This window comes from Taudactylus pleione, unplaced genomic scaffold (assembly GCF_031769625.1).
Source record: "Taudactylus pleione unplaced genomic scaffold, aTauple2 ptg000066l, whole genome shotgun sequence".
NCBI lineage: Eukaryota > Metazoa > Chordata > Amphibia > Anura > Myobatrachidae > Taudactylus > Taudactylus pleione.
The window spans coordinates 9790675-9808217 of record NW_028284468.1 but is presented as its reverse complement, the minus strand read 5'-3'; the positions used below and the strand labels follow the sequence as shown (position 1 = coordinate 9808217).

General features: G+C 47.0%; 1 protein-coding gene across 4 annotated transcripts in view; it reads right to left on the bottom strand.

The window, feature by feature from the left end:
• Positions 1-17543, bottom strand: part of WDR53 (WD repeat domain 53) — a 42941-nt gene that overhangs the window by 24947 nt on the left and 451 nt on the right. For 2 of the 4 annotated variants that reach the window (XM_088466659.1, XM_088466660.1), the window contains exons 2-3: positions 15558-16051; positions 11695-12760 (exon numbers count right to left, since the gene is read on the bottom strand). In XM_088466659.1, coding sequence (XP_088322785.1) covers positions 12179-12760; positions 15558-16051 — 1076 coding nt within the window. In that variant the 3' untranslated portion in view covers positions 11695-12178. Of the gene's footprint in view, positions 1-11694; positions 12761-15557; positions 16052-17543 lie in introns of those variants that run through there. The other 2 variants (XM_088466661.1, XM_088466662.1) reach the window with 1 other exon arrangement.

The window sequence follows — 17543 nt, the reverse complement described above, 5'->3', positions numbered from 1 at the left end:
TAACCCTCACCACCCGCGGCTGTCCGCTCGCGGCACCCGGCCTCACTACGATCGTGAAGCCGGGCGCCGGGGAAATGCGGGCGTCTACATCTAGACGCCCGGCAATTCACCCTTGCCGGGATAAGACAGTCGGGAAGCCGGCTGCTGGTATATAGGCAGTCGGCTTCCCGATTGCTTCCCCTACTGTAAGTACAATAAGGTTCTCTTTCACAATGGCTGAGCCAAAAATTATATCTATGCTGATGTTCATTTCTCTCTCGGGTCCAGCTTCAGGAAGTCCATGATATTAGGATATGATATGATGTATTTTAGGAGTCAGCGGATTTCTGGTTTACAAGAGGCTGCTGAATCACATTCTGAGGGGTAAATTTACTAAGATGGGAGTTCTATTAAGAAGTGATGTTGCACGTAGCAACCGATCTGATTAAAGGTATTATCTTCTAGAACAGTGATTCCCAACCTCGGTCCTCAAGGCACACCAACAGTCCTGGTTTTAGTGATATCCATGCTTAAGTACAGATGGTTAAATCAAAATAACTAAGGTACTAATTAAGTCACCTGTGCTCAGCTATGGCTATCCTTAAAGCCTGGACTGTTAAGCTGGGCATCCACTATACAATTTTCTGTCAGATATCTGTCCAATCTGGCTGGTTGGAATGAAAACCTGGTAATGTATGGGAGCAAATGACAATCGACCATTTGCTCACAAACACTGGAAAATAGCCAAAAATGGTTGTTCAGACACATTGGTTAAAAAACACAAAATTGAACCAATTTGAACAAATATTTTTGTCCTTTTTTCAGTGTTTAAATCCATATGATCGACTGTCATTTGCTCCCATACATTACCAGGTTTTCATTCCAACCAGTCAGATTGGACAGATATCTGAAAATTGTATAGTGGATTCCCGGCTTTAGTGTGCCTTGAACCGTGGTTGGGAACCCCTGTTCTAGAAGGTGCTAGATAAATGAGAAGTAGAATCTGATTGGTTGCTATGGTCAACATCACTTCTTAAGTAGAACTCCCATCTTAGTAAATTTACCCGAATCTTAATCCAAAATGCAATTTCCATATTTTAATTAAAGTTGGCACCATCCCATCTGATCCTACTGCTCAGCGCCAGGTCCAATTCAGTTCAGTCGAAAGACTGATAGTGGTCATTTGGCTGCAATTATCAATATGCCGATTGCCAATCTCACCGATTTCAGCACATTATTGAGACTCAGATTTCTTTAGAGGCAAGCCAATATTGTAGCATATGTGGATAGTTTTAGCCTTAATGATAACAATGTATTTTTACTATAGATCCAGAAAGTAATTACTAGGTGTAGAGCACACCCACATTGCAGGAATATCAGATTTTAGATAGTAAGTTGTCCATGAAGACACACAGGTCCGTATTCAATTAGAGGGAAAAGCCGAGATCGGCGATAAGCGTGATGTTTTCGCCTCATTCGCCTGCTTTGAGGAAAGGTCATCGTGTACTTTCACAATGCGCACTCTTTTCGTCCTATTCAATTGCTAAACAGGCAAAAACGTGGACGTATGAATGGGGAAACTAGCGAAAAGGACTTATTTTTGGGAGGAAATCAGTCTGTACCCCCCAAAAAAGAGTAAGTGACCCTGGTAATCAATATAGAAGTGTACTCATAGCTGTAACAAAAGTATTTTGGGTTCCTAAATTGAGTCAATTGGTTGTTATATGCACTTTTGCATTAGTGTGAATAAATGATATGAAGCAATTTCTTTGGTGAAAAATAATTGCTGTAGTGAAATTGGGGGTACATGTGTATTTGAGTTAATAACGAGATATGGTAAGAACTTACCTTTGTTATCTCTGTTTCTACGAAGTCCATAGGGTCCACAGGGTTGACCTTGGGGTATAGCTGGATCTGGATCCATGGGCACCACGCAGTTAAAGCTTTAGCTGCTCCCAGGATGCACTTGGGTCCGTCCTCCTCTATACCCCGCCCCCGGCCACAGCACCTCAGTTGGTAAGCAGCCAGGGCCGGAGGAGGAGACTAAACAGAGAGAAGGAAGACTGGAACACACAAGAAACCATACTCACAGAAATGGGAGACAGAAAACCGGTGACCAGCCACACAGCCCATTTGAAGCCAGGTGCGTCAGGGCGGGCGCCCTGTGGACCCTATGGACTTCGTAGAAACAGAGATAACAAAGGTAAGTTCTTACCATATCTCTTGTTTTCTTCTTCAGGGTCCATAGGGGGTCCACAGGGTTGACCTTGGGGATGTCCCAAAGCAGTACAACTAAGGGCGGGGACGCTCCTGTGCTGAAAGGAGTACCCGGCGCCCAAAGGATGCATCCTGAGAGGCAAAGGTGTCAAACGCATAGAACCTCAAAAACGTTTGAATTGAAGACCAAGTGGCCGCCTTACACAGCTGAACAGCAGAAGCGCCACGTCTAGCAGCCCAAGAGGGACCCACAGAACGAGTGGAATGAGCCTTAACAGAGGCTGGCACAGGTAAGCCCTCCTGTGCATAAGCCTCACAAATAACGGAACGAAGCCAACGGGCTAACGTTTGTTTGTTGGCAGGCCAACCCCTCTTGTGAAAACCAAAGAGGATAAACAAGGAATCAGACTTCCTAACCGAAGCCGTCCGGTCTACATAAATTCTGAGCGCCCGGACCACATCTAAGGAAGTCTCACCAGCTGAAAGATCAGGGGACTGAAAAGCTGGCACAACAAGTTCCTGATTAATATGGAACTTCGAGACCACTTTGGGCAAAAACTCAGGACGAGTGCGGAGCACCGCTCTGTCCTGGTGAAAAATCAGGAAAGGAGGGCGACAGGAAAGTGCCCCCAATTCAGACACCCTCCTGGCCGAAGCAATTGCCAGGAGAAAAACCGTCTTAAATGTCAGCCACTTGAGCTCCACCGCCTCAAGAGGCTCAAACGGAGGACCCTGCAGGACCCGTAGCACCACCGCCAAGTCCCAAGGAGCCACAAAGGGACGCTGGATCCTGAGAACACCTTGGAAAAAGGTGTGAACGTCTGGTAGTATTGCAATCCGCCGTTGAAACCACACGGACAAGGCGGACACATGAACCTTCAGAGATGCAAGGCGTAAGCCGAGATCCAATCCTGACTGAAGAAATTCCAAGATCCTAGAAACTCGGAACACCTGAGGATCATAATGTCTGGACTCACACCACTGAAAGTAAGTGTGCCACACTCTGTGATAAATCCGTGCTGAAGCAGGCTTGCGTGCCCTTAGCATGGTACCAATAACCGAACTGGAGAAGCCCCGAGACCTCAAGACGGCTGTCTCAAGAGCCACGCCGTCAAAGACAGCCGACCCAGATCCGGGTAAAGGCAGGGCCCCTGAGACAACAGGTCCCGACGCTGAGGAAGAAGGTACGGAGCGTCGATGGAGAGGCTCCTGAGATCGGAGTACCAAGGACGTCTGGGCCACGCCGGAGCTACAAGCACGAGCATGCCGCCGTCCTGCTTGAATTTCCGCAGAACCCGAGGAAGCAGGGATATCGGAGGAAACAGATACGCCAGGTGAAACGTCCATTTCACCGACAGCGCGTCCACCAGACTTGCACCTGCGCCTCTTGTCCTTGACCCGTAAACGGGCAACTTGTGATTGTGACGGGAGGCCATCAAGTCCAGCTCCAGCAGTCCCCACCTGTCCACGAGTAGCTGAAACACCTCTGGGTGAAGCGACCATTCCCTGGGATGCACGTCGTGACGGCTGAGGAAGTCCGCCTCCCAATTGAGGACTCCGGGGATGAAGACCGCCGAGATCGCTGGAATGTGACCCTCCGCCCAAGTCAGGATACGACACACCTCCGACATCGCTGCCTGACTGCGAGTTCCGCCTTGGTGATTGATATACGCCACCGTGGTGGCGTTGTCGGACTGCACCTGTACCGCCCTTCCTTGAAGAGCGGGGCCGGACGACTGCAGGGCCCTGTATACTGCCCGCAGTTCCAGGATGTTGATGGGGAGAAGTGCTTCTTCCGCTGACCAACGACCCTGAAGCGACAAAGAGTCGGTCACTGCCCCCCAACCCCGGAGACTGGCATCCGTCGTGAGCAGGACCCAGTCTGGGATCCAAAATGGGCGCCCCTCGACCAGATGAGCTGTCTGAAGCCACCAAGCCAAAGATAGCCGAACGTCCGGAGACAACACCAGCACCTGAGAGCGGATCCGGTGAGGTAACCCGTTCCATTCTGATAGAATCAGCCCCTGCAGGGGCCGGGAATGGAACTGGGCAAATTCCACCATGTCGAATGTCGACACCATGGACCCCAGAACTCTCATAGCCGAATGGACCGACAGGCGGTAACGGCTCAGGCAACTGCGTATCCGCAGCTGTAGGGAGGCGACCTTCTCTGGAGTCAGGAAGATCCTTTGCTGACGCGAATCCAGCAGGGCTCCCAAATGAACCATCCGCTGTGATGGAATCAGGGAGGACTTTTTCCAATTTATCAACCACCAGTGTGCTTGCAGGCAAGCGATCGTCAGGTGGAGATGTTGAAGCAGTACCTCCGGGGAGCTCGCCAGCAACAGGAGGTCGTCCAGGTACGGCAGCAGCCGTACATTCTGGTTCCGAAGATGTGCGGCCATGACCGCCATAATCTTCGTGAACACCCTCAGTGCCGTGGAGAGACCAAAGGGTAGCGCCCGGAACTGATAGTGGTGTTGAAGGATAGCGAACCTCAGATACCGCTGGTGTGAAGATGCTATCGGAACATGGAGGTAGGCGTCCTGGATGTCCAGGGACACCATGTAATCCCCCGGTTCCATCGCCAGAATGATGGAACGTAACGTTTCCATCCTGAACTTGGGAACTCTGAGGAATTTGTTCAGAGACTTCAAGTTGAGGATAGGGCGATGAGAACCATTGGGTTTCTGCACCAGAAACAGAGACGAATAATACCCCGTCCCTCGTTGTGATAGAGGAACGGGAACAATGACCCCTGCTTTCAGCAAAGACTCTATAGCCTCCTGAACCTGTAACGCCTTGGTCTTGTCCTGAGAAGGACTTGTGCAGAAAAACTGGTGGGGTGGTCTGTGCCGAAAAGACAGGGCGTACCCCTGGGAGACCACTTCTCGAACCCAGGCATCCATGGTGGTATTGTGCCAGCACTGGGAAAATAGAAGAAGTCGGCCTCCCACTCTGAGGTCCCCCAGAGGGAGGCCCGTCCCATCAGGCCGCAGGTTTATCTTCCTGCTTGGAAGAAGGGCGCCGAGCACTCCAGGCTTGCTTCTTGGGTTTAGAGGCCGTCTTACTCGCAGACTGTCTCGGGAAGGACTGACCTTTCGCCTTACCCTGAACCCGAAAGGAACGAAAAGCCGAACTCCGAACCTTAGCAGGCAGTGCCGCCGAAGGGAGGAAGGCCGACTTGGATTTAGCCAGGGTGTCCACTATTTTGTCCAAGTCCGGACCAAATAGTAATTCCCCATTGAAAGGTAAGGCCTCCAGACCTTTCTTTGAATCAGAGTCCGCTCTCCAGGACCGCAACCATAAGGATCGGCGGGCAGACACCGCTGCAGCCGATACCCGCGAGGTCAGCAGACTAGCATCTAAAGAAGCTTCTCCAATGTAAGAAGCAGCGTCCCTCATTTGTCCCAACAACGCCCGCGGGACATCCGGAGCGTCGTCCGGGAAGGTATCTTCCAATGCATTGGCCCACCCCTCAATGGCCTTGGCCACCCAGGAGATGGCCATGGACGGTCGGGCCACCGCCCCGGAGAGGGAGTAAATAGACTTTAAGCAAGTCTCAACTTTCCTGTCCGTGGGATCCTTCAGCGAGGATATCGACGGTAATGGTAAGGTGGCGCCCCGAGTTAAACGGGTGACATGGGAATCCACCGCCGGTGGAGTTTCCCATTTTTTACAATGTGCCTCAGGGAAGGGGTAATTAGAAGCCAACCGCTTCTGAGGAAGGAATCTCTTACTGGGCGCCTGCCAAGCTACCGCCATATGATCAGTCAACTGATCCGACAGGGGAAACACCGCAGAAGCCACCTTAGTTTTTTTGAAACTAGGAAACTTCGACTTAGGAACCGGTGCCTCATCCTCTATAAGAAGAATAGCTCGCACCGCCCTAACTAGTGCTCGCACATTAATGGACGACTTGGTATCCATTTCCTGGACCGAGGCGTCCGAGTCAGTGTCATCAGGGACCTCCCCATCATCTGAGGAACCCTCTGAGTCCGATACCTGAGCAGCCCGTGTCATGAGTGGGCGTTTTGAAATCCTAGAAGGCATGTCAGTCTGCAACATTGACTGAAAAGCCGAGGAAGCGGCCGCCAAATTTTGCACGGAGTTGGAGAGCACATCCACCCAGGGTGGAGGAGTCACCATAGGGGCCTGAAAAGGTACCACAGGCTGCTGCGGCACAGGGGAAGCCTGCATATACATAGGCAACCCCGCATAGGGACCCACCGACTGAGACCCAGGAGGACTCCGCAATAACTGCGGGACACCCGGGGAATGGGGGATGGTCGGCTGGGACAACGACCTAGTAGGGGGAGTCCGCAATAGACACCAGCACTTGAGAAAACATCGCCCACGGTGGTTCCTGCGCCAGAGAAGGTCTGGATGGGCCAGGAGCCACCTGGCATCGACTACATAGGCCATCCTGTGACAAATCCTCCCTATCTACTCCTGCAGAACAGCATCCGCAGGAGGCCAACACCGGAGCCACTGAGCGCTCAACCTCCTCGTCTGACATGACAGAATATATTATATATCTGGCACCAGGGTAGAAGTAAAACGCACTCACCGGTGTGCTGAACAACAGCCCACAATATGGCACTGAGTAGCACACAACTGTATGTGACGGACCTCACAAATACGTGATCTATATAAGTGAGGTCAGTAGAAACGCCCCTCCCCCACACACCTGTAGGGCTTGTAGGAGAAGTAAAGGGATAGGTATAAGCTGACAGTAAGCGGAAAATAAGCACAGACACGCAGCACTAGCAAAAGTCACATACCATGCAGGAAGATATACTCACTGCACCTTTCCACTACAATCAACCTGCCCAGATTCAGTGTCTGGGAGGGCTATAGTGCTGTGTACGCTGTCCTTAATCAGGGGAGAGGTACACAGGGGGACCGGTCCGCGTGCTCCCTGAAGATCTGCGCTGCCACTGTGAGAAAATGGCCGCTGGAGACCTCAGAGGAGGAGTGGCCGAGTAGCTGCAGCTCAGCGACGCCAGACTCCGTACTGAAAGGCGCGCTGAGCTGAGGGGAGGAGCCGCTGACAGGGAAGGCTTCCTCCCCTGGCTAGCATATTAACCCCAGGGCTTGCCGGCATCCCGCTTGCCATATATCCCTGGTGGTCTAGTGGTCCCACGGGTTATTCCTCCTCAGAGGGGGAGCCCGCCGCCACCGCTAGCGGCCCCCGGTCTGTCCCCTAGGACCGGGGGCAAAGGACTGCATCTGCAGGCAAAACCCGCGAGCCGCCGCTAATCGGCGACTCGCGGCTTACCTTGTCCCCGGCGACTCCGGCAGCAGTCCAGGGAGGGACCCAGAGTCCGGCTAGTACGGACTCTGGCCTCCCGCCGCGATCCCCAGTGCAGTACTGGCGTCGCGGGGCGCAAGCGGGGAAGGAGAGCGGCAGCGTGGGCGTCTGCATAGACAGCCCGTCGCTGCCACACTAGAGCCTCTGTTTTAAGATAAAAATCTAACAGGCTCTTTTTTTTTTTTTTTTTTTTAAATAAAAATAGAAAGCTTTTGGGGGCTGCTCCTGCAGCCCCCCTGCGCAGGTGACCCGACTCCGGCCGGGCACCAACTCAAACTGAGGTGCTGTGGCCGGGGGCGGGGTATAGAGGAGGACGGACCCAAGTGGATCCTGGGAGCAGCTAAAGCTTTAACTGTGTGGTGCCCATGGATCCAGATCCAGCTATACCCCAAGGTCAACCCTGTGGACCCCCTATGGACCCTGAAGTAGAAAAAGTGCATTTTAAAATAAACTTTATAAAAAAACAGCTGCTGCAATCCTATAAAACACCTGTCCTATCCATACAGCACCCAAAAAGCCTGATCCAATACTAACAACCCATTTTCAAACACTATTTAAATTTTCACCCCAAAAATTACATGCCTTTTTTAGGGGGTATTAAGATCATTTTAGATTTTTTTTGCCTAATTAGTCATTGGGGAGAGGGGGGGGGGGGGGGGGAAGTGTCCAAAGGGTTCTGCTCTAAGGGCCTGATTCAGACCCAGACGCTAAGCCGCGAGTGTTGTCCGTCTGCGCATGCATCGCAGTGCGCAAACCAGTCACTGCGATCGGGAATAGTGCTCTCGTAGCACAAAGACTGAGCACTACTTTGAGTGACAGCGCCGTTTGGGGGTGGTAATAGAGGAAGGTGCTTTTGAACGGGGGAGTGGTGCCGCGAAGAGTTTAATCGGTGTGCTTAATTAGCATGGAAGTGTCATTGTACACGTCACTTGGTTGTATTTCAGCCTGCAGTGATCGCAAGACATAGAGGGCGTCCTTACACCACACAGTGCGTTCGAGGAATTTCCATACCCGGCCCCTTTTGAAGGTGAGCGATTGCAGCTTAGCGTCCGGCTCTGAATCGCCCCTTAAGTCCCCACATTTTTACTCAAAAATAGGGATTTTGCACATCTTTTCTCCTGCCTCTGGGTGGAGAAACTTTTTCGTCTGTTTTTGCCTATGGAGTTCTCACCCAGGCAAAAACGTCCTGGAATTGAATAGGGCGATACTTCGGAAACTGTTGAAAACTGCACATTAGTGATCCAAATGCACTTTAAGGGGTATATTTACTAAAGTGCAGGTTTTTAGAAGTAGAGATGTTGCCCATAGCAACCAATCAGATTCTACTTAACATTTAACTAGCACCTTCTAGAAGATAATAGCTAGAATCTGATTAGTTGCTATGGGCAACATCGACACTTCTAAAATCCCCCACTTTAGTAAATATACCCCTTAAAATGCATTTGAATCAATAATATCCAACGGGCCGTTTTATAAGTATTTATATTTTTATTGTGTTGTCCGGTTTTTCTAGGACATCTGACACTATTTTAATGTACATGCACTGTTATTCCTACCAGCTGAGCCAGTCCGTGGACCCAGCTAGCGTCACTTCCGGTGTGATCTCATCGCAATAACCGGAAGATAGACGCCAAACAACGGGGACCTGGTCGGCATGCTGCAGGAAATGTCCACTCACCTGTAAGTATAAATTGCTTCATTTGTAATTCACTATTTGTGTCCTGAAGACGGGGGTTGGACCCCGAAACGTTGATGCACTGGTAAAGTAAAGTATGAATTTTTTTTCACTGAAAATGGACTGAGAGTGCCACTTTGTTATTTGGAATTATGTGGTGGGGTTCATAGCAACAGGGTGAGCACCTCAGCAGGATATACATACATACATATATACATACATATATAAATACATATTCAATTGTGGCTACTGAAGAGCACACTTTTTTACAGGTTCCACTTCCCTAGGGCTGGTTGGCATTCCAGCCTTGTGTTGAGCAGCATAGGATTGTTTGGCACTATGGTGGAGGGACCCCATGCCGCGTATTCACTCTGCTATAGTGCCACAAACCCTGTAACAGCCTAACACTTGTTGTTGGTAAGTCATGGCCCCCCAATTTTCTCATTACTGATTTAAAGGCCTAGGGGTAAACGTAATAGGCTGTTTTAAAGTAGCAGTCTTGTAGTAGACGAAACCAAGTGGATTTTGCCTACTAAAAGACTGCTACTTTAAAACATCGGTCTGTCTCACGCGGGACTCGCCGATGTCTAAAAGCCGCAGCATTTACCCCTTAATGTTTGTTATCAATTTGCATTGGAGCACCGCACCATTTTTTTTAAATGTTATTTATTTTCTTACGATCTTATAGAAATCTGCGCAGATCCTAGGGGTCCTTGCAATGCTTCTAAGCCACGTATTTTTGGCAAAGGAATCAGGTTTTAGTAACCAGCCAGGATCAACGGCAGCTTTAGCTTAAAATGTCAAAATGACCTTTAGTAAATTCAGTGATTTTGACTGAATTCACAGCAGGTTCCATCGGATTCTAAAGAACACCAAAATCACCACTTTGTAAATACTGCCCCCAGGAAGGTGTCCCGAACTTCCAGACTGGGCATGTGAGGTTCTTCTAAAACGATCTGTTGTAGAGTGGAGTGAAAAATATTCGACTATTATACTATTTCGTTGAGTCTTGAAAGAGCTACATTTGCCAAATGAATACATTGACAGTGTTCACAAATAAACCAAACGTCATTGTGTTGCATGAAGGGCCTTTATCTTACCTTGTGTAGGGTGGACATTGCAGCGGATGAAGCAGAATATCGCATGCCTGGTATTTACGAACTTATGCAGCTTGTAGAGTAATTCAGCCTTTCACATAAAGCTAAACAGGTTTGCACTGTCTCTGGTTGCCTCACTGCAAACCTATCAGAAGCCTAACATATTTTACAATGCTATTATATATTTGGCATTTTAAGTAACAAAATGTATGTACTTAACATAAACATTTAAAAGAAAACACAGAGCCCACAAAGAATAATATTTCACAGCAAGTTTATTAGATCTGGGTGTACCTGTCACACACCCAAGACACTCAATAATAAGTATTATAAGCAAAGTCATATACCATACGATATTATGTACAGTATATCCTCCATAGCAGTGCTTCCCAACTCTAGCCCTCAAGGACAGTGCATGTTTTCCAGATCTCCTAGTTAGTGCACAGGTGTATTCATTACTGGCTGACACATTTTAAAAGCTCTACAGGTGGAGCTAATTATTGCACTTGTGATTCTGAGAAGATCTGTCAAATTTGCATGATTAGAGGTCCCTGAGGACTGGAGTTGGGAAACACTACTCTATATTATGCCTAAAGCTGGCCACACATCTAAAGATTATCTGTCCAACCAGCCAACTAGTTGATTGGTTGGAATGAAAATCTGGTAACGTATGGGAGTAAATGATGATCAGCAATATGCTCCTAAATGCCATAAAACAGAAGAAAATGGTTATTCAGACAAGTTTGTTAAATGTTTGATCCAAACAATTTGTTCAAACAACAGTCTTTGGGCCTGATTCAGACCCACTCGCGAGCGGCTGTCCGCTCGCAAGTGGGTCGATGTTATGCACTGAGCATGCGCACGACGGAGGGAGCTCCGTCGTGCGCATGCGCCAGACGCGACGAGCGAAGGAAAGTCCTTCGCTCGTTGTGTCCGATCAAAGGGGGCGTGCTGTCAATGTTGATTGACAGCACGCCCCCTTTGGTGGGCGTGCCGGGGGCGTGCCTCCCTGACGGGGGCGTTCCCACGGGAACACCTCCCGTCAGAAGCCGGCCCACTGACATCACTAGTGATGTCAGTGGGAGTGATTTTGGCTCTGTTAGAGCCAAAATCACTCCGGAGCTTGCGGTTGAAAACCTCAACCGCAGGCTCCGGCTCGCAATTTCGATGGTCGCGATGGTCTCGACCATCGCGGCCATCAAAAAGCACGCTCGTATAGCCTGTGGGTGGTGACCCACAGCTATACGAGCGTCCAGGAGGACGCTCCATGAAAATGGAGCCCGGCCCTCATTCAGAGCGTGCGCTCTGCTCAGAGCGTACGGCTCTGAATGAGGGCCTTTGTCCATTTTCCGGCGTTTGGGAGCAAATTGCTGATTGTCATTTGCTTTCATACCTTACCAGATTTTCATTCCAACCAATCAACAAGTTGGCTGGTTGGATGTAAGTTGTTCTAGTGTGTGGCCAGCTTTAGTAGATTTACATTGCATATATAAAATTTGTACATTTCTTAGCTAATGTTTTTCACTACAAAGTGCACACTTTCTTAATGCGGGGTATGTTTCTCAATGTACCGAATTCCATACTGACAGATAGTCTTATATAGGTATATTTCAGCAATTGGACAGAAATTATTGCATTACATCCCACCTTTAAAGGGGTATATTTACTAAAGTGAGAGTTTTTAGAAGTGGAGATGTTGCCCATAGCAACCAATCAGATTCTAGCCATTATCTTCTAGAAGGAGCTAGTTAAATGTTAAGTAGAATCTGATTGGTTGCTAAATCTCTCACTTTAGTAAATATACCCCTAAATATCAGTCTCGGTAATAAGGCACTGTATATCAAACCAGTTTGAAGTATTGATTAAAAGCACTTTAAAAGGATATTTTTCTGCAACCTACAACTCGCCTAGTTGATACACGGATATGGAACTGCTTGGATCTGCTACAAGAAGCACCTTTTCTCCCTGAAGCTCCGCTCCTAGAATCCAGTTTACCTTTTCTCCATGTTCAATACACAGCTTTGAGCTGACCCTTGGTGCAGCCTCTGCCATTTGTTTGAATTTGACATTGGATGAGGATTTCTTGGAATTGTGAAGTTTTTGCTGTCCCTGATGTCGTGTGGGGTCATTGCCAATGTTCCACAGACATACTCGACCATCATTGCCTCCCGATAGTAACAAAGTGTGCCCGGTATTCTGTCCGACAAAACAGACTTGAGAGACTCCTTGAGTATGAGCTTTAAAATGTAGCTCTTCCTCAAAACGGGTTCCGGTTATGCGAAAATATCGGATTTTGCCATCTTCAGCACCGCAGCAAAACACATTTCCACAGTCAGACACAGAAAGTGAATGAGCCAGTGGTGGATTGAAGAGCTGACCTGGAGATTGATCGTAATCCATATCTTCTTCATCCTGAACCAAGTGTTGCAGATTTGTGAGCCATAATGGTCTTGTTTTCTGCACGTTCCAGTGCATCACCTACAGTTTAGAACCCATGAAACGTATATAAAGTATTATAAACGAGATTGTACTATTTTCATTCACCTTTCACAAGATAACAAGTGCGAACAGCCTGTTTATACGAAAGCAATGTTAACAAAAATACAAATCTAAAATGAGATTATGATTGGGACAGCCTCAAACAAAATTGTAACAGCTAGTCCAAGACAAATATCTTACATATAATCCTTATGGAACCTTTAAGAACAGGGTAGCCACATATTTGGCACTAGAATGACTTATACCCCTTTCAGACATACTGAGATTCCCGGGATTTTGGCCTGCCTCAGCCAAAATTCCTGGGTCTCATGTCTATGTGAAAGGTACCTACCCGGGAACACGTTCCCGGGTAGCCGCCCCTGCAATCGACCAGGGTTTTTCCCGGGAAATTACCCTGCTTCTGTCTGAATGGTGCTACCCGGGAATTTACTACTCCCGGGCAGCACCAAGCAGCTTTTGCATGTAGCTGACAGCGCAGAGCGTCCTATAGGACGCTCAGCGCTGCTGCTTTGAGCTGACAGCGCAGAGCATCCTATAGGACGCTCAGTGCTGCTGCTCACCACCCCCAGCACCGGCCGGCTGTGCCACAGCAGGCCGCCCGCACTCCCGCTGGACCACCAGGGAAATTAATTATTAAAATAAATGTTAAAAAAATTATAATAAAAAAAAAAAATGCATTACGATTGGCCGGCTTTTGGCTGCTGAATGATGACATCATCATCATCAGCCAGAGAGGGGATAGGCTAGGAGGAGCAGATGGCAGAGAAGAGGCAGGTAAGCAGAAAAACCCTGCTCTTGTCTGAAAGGGGTCTACCTGGGAATTTCCCGGGTAGACACTGTAGTGTGAAAGGGGGGTCTCGACCAAATACCCGGGAATTTGCACAGAAGAAATTCCCGGGTCTGAGTAGGAAATTTCCCGGGTTGTATATCTGAAAGGGGTATATCTGTGGAAGAGCAGGTCAGTGTAGTGGTGCAGGAATGTAAGACTGGCTAGACGCTGATGAGCTAGGATTTTGCAGGCAGACTAATGCTACAAAGATACAAGTTAACATTCTCTAAAAAGACGTTTGAAGGTTAAGAATCTAAGGGAAAGACTGAAAGTGATGGAAGGCTTCATGATGGAGATGCAGTAATAACATTTAAATATATGTGGGACAAGTAATGATATGGGAAAGTAGAAGGTTATGCGTAGATATTGGGCTCACTAGGTACAGAATTAAGCACTCCTTGTCTCTATGGGGGTGATTCAGTTTTTGTTTTTTTAAGCGCTCTAATTTATGAGCACCTAATGTTGCAATTCAATTGTTTTGGGCACCCATTAAGTATCGTGCTTAGACCTTAGACTATTCTAATTAGACCAGGTCTAGCCACATAAAAAGGGCTAAACCCATCTAAAGTCCTGGTTAGGGAGCCCAAACAGCAGTTGGGTGCCACAAACAAGGACTTTAATCGCACATTTCTGCTAACCTGCTCAGGAGGGGACGGGCAGAAATGTGAGAGTCTATCACGCCCGAACTAAGCAACACTTGAATTGCTCCGTCGGGCGCCAGGCACTGACAATTGAATTGCCCCTTAAGATCTTAAATTTTAATTTTGTTTGCTTTAGTAGTGACTTTATGTAGTTAGCAAAAATAGAAAACAGTTGCCCCTGAACACTGTTTGGGAAACAACATTTTATTCCAAGTGCAGGCAGGTTTTCCTTAGCCAACACCACAGCAGGACCAAGCTATCTAGATAGATTAAGCTTTCAGAATGCACTCTGCTGCTCCCAGGCTGGCTAATACCTCACAGTTTTCCTGTGGTTGAAAGATTTCTGCCTGGGAAAGATCAGTGATAAAATAATTGCACAAGGCACTTTGCAGAAAATAAAATCACAGCACGTGGGTCCATACAGTTATAGGTAATTTAACATAGGATGTTAAAAGTAGGAAAGGCTGGAAAAAAAGCTTTATATTTTCCATTTACATAATTTACAGGACCACAATACATTTGTTTATTTACATATGTATTTCTAGCATTATACCATCCCTACAAATGAAAATAAAATACTGATGTAAATGATTAAATATTCTCTGCACACTGCGGTGCCATATTTATGCACTACATTGCATACATATCTAGTTTTATTTTTTAATTCACATGGTAACGGTCACTTTGTAGGTGCTTTTCGGTTCCGAATTGCAACCTCACATAAAAGTATGTTTTTGTTTTTATAAAGAACATATGTTGATAACAATCTGCAGCTTTTTACTATAGCCTAGTACAGGGGGATGTAGTCAGCATGTCGACATTTACAATGTCGACAGGGACAGAATATCGGTCAATGTTTTCGACATCAACACTAAGAATGTTGACACATGGGGGGGGATTCAAATAGGCGTGGTAATTTACCACGGGCTAATTGATTCCCTAGGGCAACTCTTCTCGAGTATGCATGCGCAGTTTGCAACAATTGTCCATCTGCGTGCGTAATCGCCGTTTTTATCCGTAATGAATCAGGCCAAAAGACCACTATTCTGCCAGGATCCCGGTAACCTGTTCTACAGTCAGATATTTCAAACCCGATTAAGGAAAAATGCAAAGCGTGAAGCAACTCTCAAAGATACTGGAACGGATAAAGAGTGAAGATACATTGCGATTAAACGTTTCACGTAATAACCTAGCACCCAGATTGCTGTTACCTTAAGACTGGTACTCCCTATTGAGGAGATTTGAAGTGTTCAGATGTGAATGTGAATCATGTACATGAAAGATCAAGGGACAGAAATGAACGTACCTGCATGTCAAGCCCACATGAAACAAGACACTGCGGCCGGTGTGGTCTAAAAGCAACCGCGGAGCAGATATTAGTATGCCTCTGTAATGTTCTGCAGACTCTCTTACTATCGAGATCCAAGACTTTCACTGCACCAGAGTCATCAGCAGCAGCTAGAAGGCTGTCCGTTTCATTGACAGAAACGTAGTTAATCTCTTCTTTGTTGACACTGAAGTTTTCCACGGGTTCTCCAAATACCCTAGTGTCCAGCACACTTATAGTCTCCCCATGAGAAGCATAGAGCTTAGTGGAAGAAATTGGGGAAAATACAACACCAGTTACGTCATCGCCACCATTCATGTGTAATTTGCCTACAGGATGTCCTTGCTCACTCCAGACAGTAATTTCCCCATCTTCAGCCCCAGAGGCAACAAGTCTGTCTTTGCTGATAGCCAAGCTCAATATCGCAGTAGAGTGACCAGTGTCCCACCTTGCCGTCATTGTACCACTCATATCTAGGTAGGCAGAGGATATTAAAATAAGTTGCATTTTTACGACTTAAATACCATATTTGTTTTTGGTCAGTAAGATGCACTTTTTTGCCCCTCCCCCAAGGCCAGTGCCTTACAGTAAGAATTGGACTTAAACTTTTACCAGCTACCAGCAAGTGAGGTTCTCACTGATGAATACCTCCCCAGTCTTCCCCTTTCTTTTACCTAAAAGTGCTCTGATCGCATGCTGACTCATGGTTGATCCTTCATCGTGGTTAGGATTATGATCAGCATATATGCAGCATTAAAGAGCTACAAATACCTGCACAAAATAGACTATTCCACAGGTTTGCAATTTCTATAGTTGCCAATGTGCTCTCATTTCTATGCATGTAATCTACAGTACTAAAGAATTTTCAAAATATAAAACAAACTAATGTACACTTAATGTAACCTGTACACTATTATCCTCTTTGCATGTACCAAATAAGGGGGGGTCCCCTGCCACAGAACCCCCTTTCTTACTGGAAGTCTGACTCATCACACCAGCTCACTTTGGGGCAGCTACCAGATAATATAATGAGCTGTTCAAATCCTTCAATAGACCTCTAGTGAAGGGTTATAGAGGTAGTCCTCCATTGTATTGCAAGCACTGCGATCCAGTGACCTAACCACATATAATGGAAGAGTCTTGGAGGGACAGTTAAATTAGCCATTTTAACAACAGGCATCTCTTTCCTCTCCTGTTACATTAACAACATAATATTACCAACAGCATTAACATGAATGTAACACATCAAATTCTATCAGCCTCTACTTCTAAAATCAGCAATATTATGCCAGCGATAAGGGACGCTCCTTAATGTTAGACAATAATTAAAGATGCTCTTTGCCTTTAGCAACAGACACCTGAGAAGAGAGCAACCATTGCTGAGAAAAACTAAAATTAAATGCAATTAAATGTCTCGTTATTGGCCTCAAAGTGGGGCCGAATCAATTCAACAAGATGGGCTGCGCACATATCAGCCATTTCCGGCAGTGCCGACTCCATACGTTTTCCCTTGCACCCAGAAAACCTGCGATTCTGACGGGCGCAATGTACTATTCCAGAACAGCACATCGCGTAGAATTGAATTCCCCCCTTTGAGACACACGAACACGACATTGCAAGACAAAATTTAGAGGAGGTGCAGGTAGTTGGGATAAAAAAAAAATGAATCACAAACCGAGCTACCAGGCAATAAATAAACTTAGACATTCAAAATACATTCCCCCTAACTTTTTTTGTATTTTATTTCCAAATTACTTATTTACATCACAAATATGTCAAAGTGAAGATGATCAACAAGTGCTCTCCGAAACTTTCAGTATTTACAGATGTTAGGTGTCACATGGCTGTATGTATGGAGGCCCAGGCTGTGGCTCAGCCCCTACAGCATACTGTGACTTGTTATTCTTTTTATATACTACAGCACATCTACCAGACTGCACAAGTGCCCCCACACCCAGCTGTTGT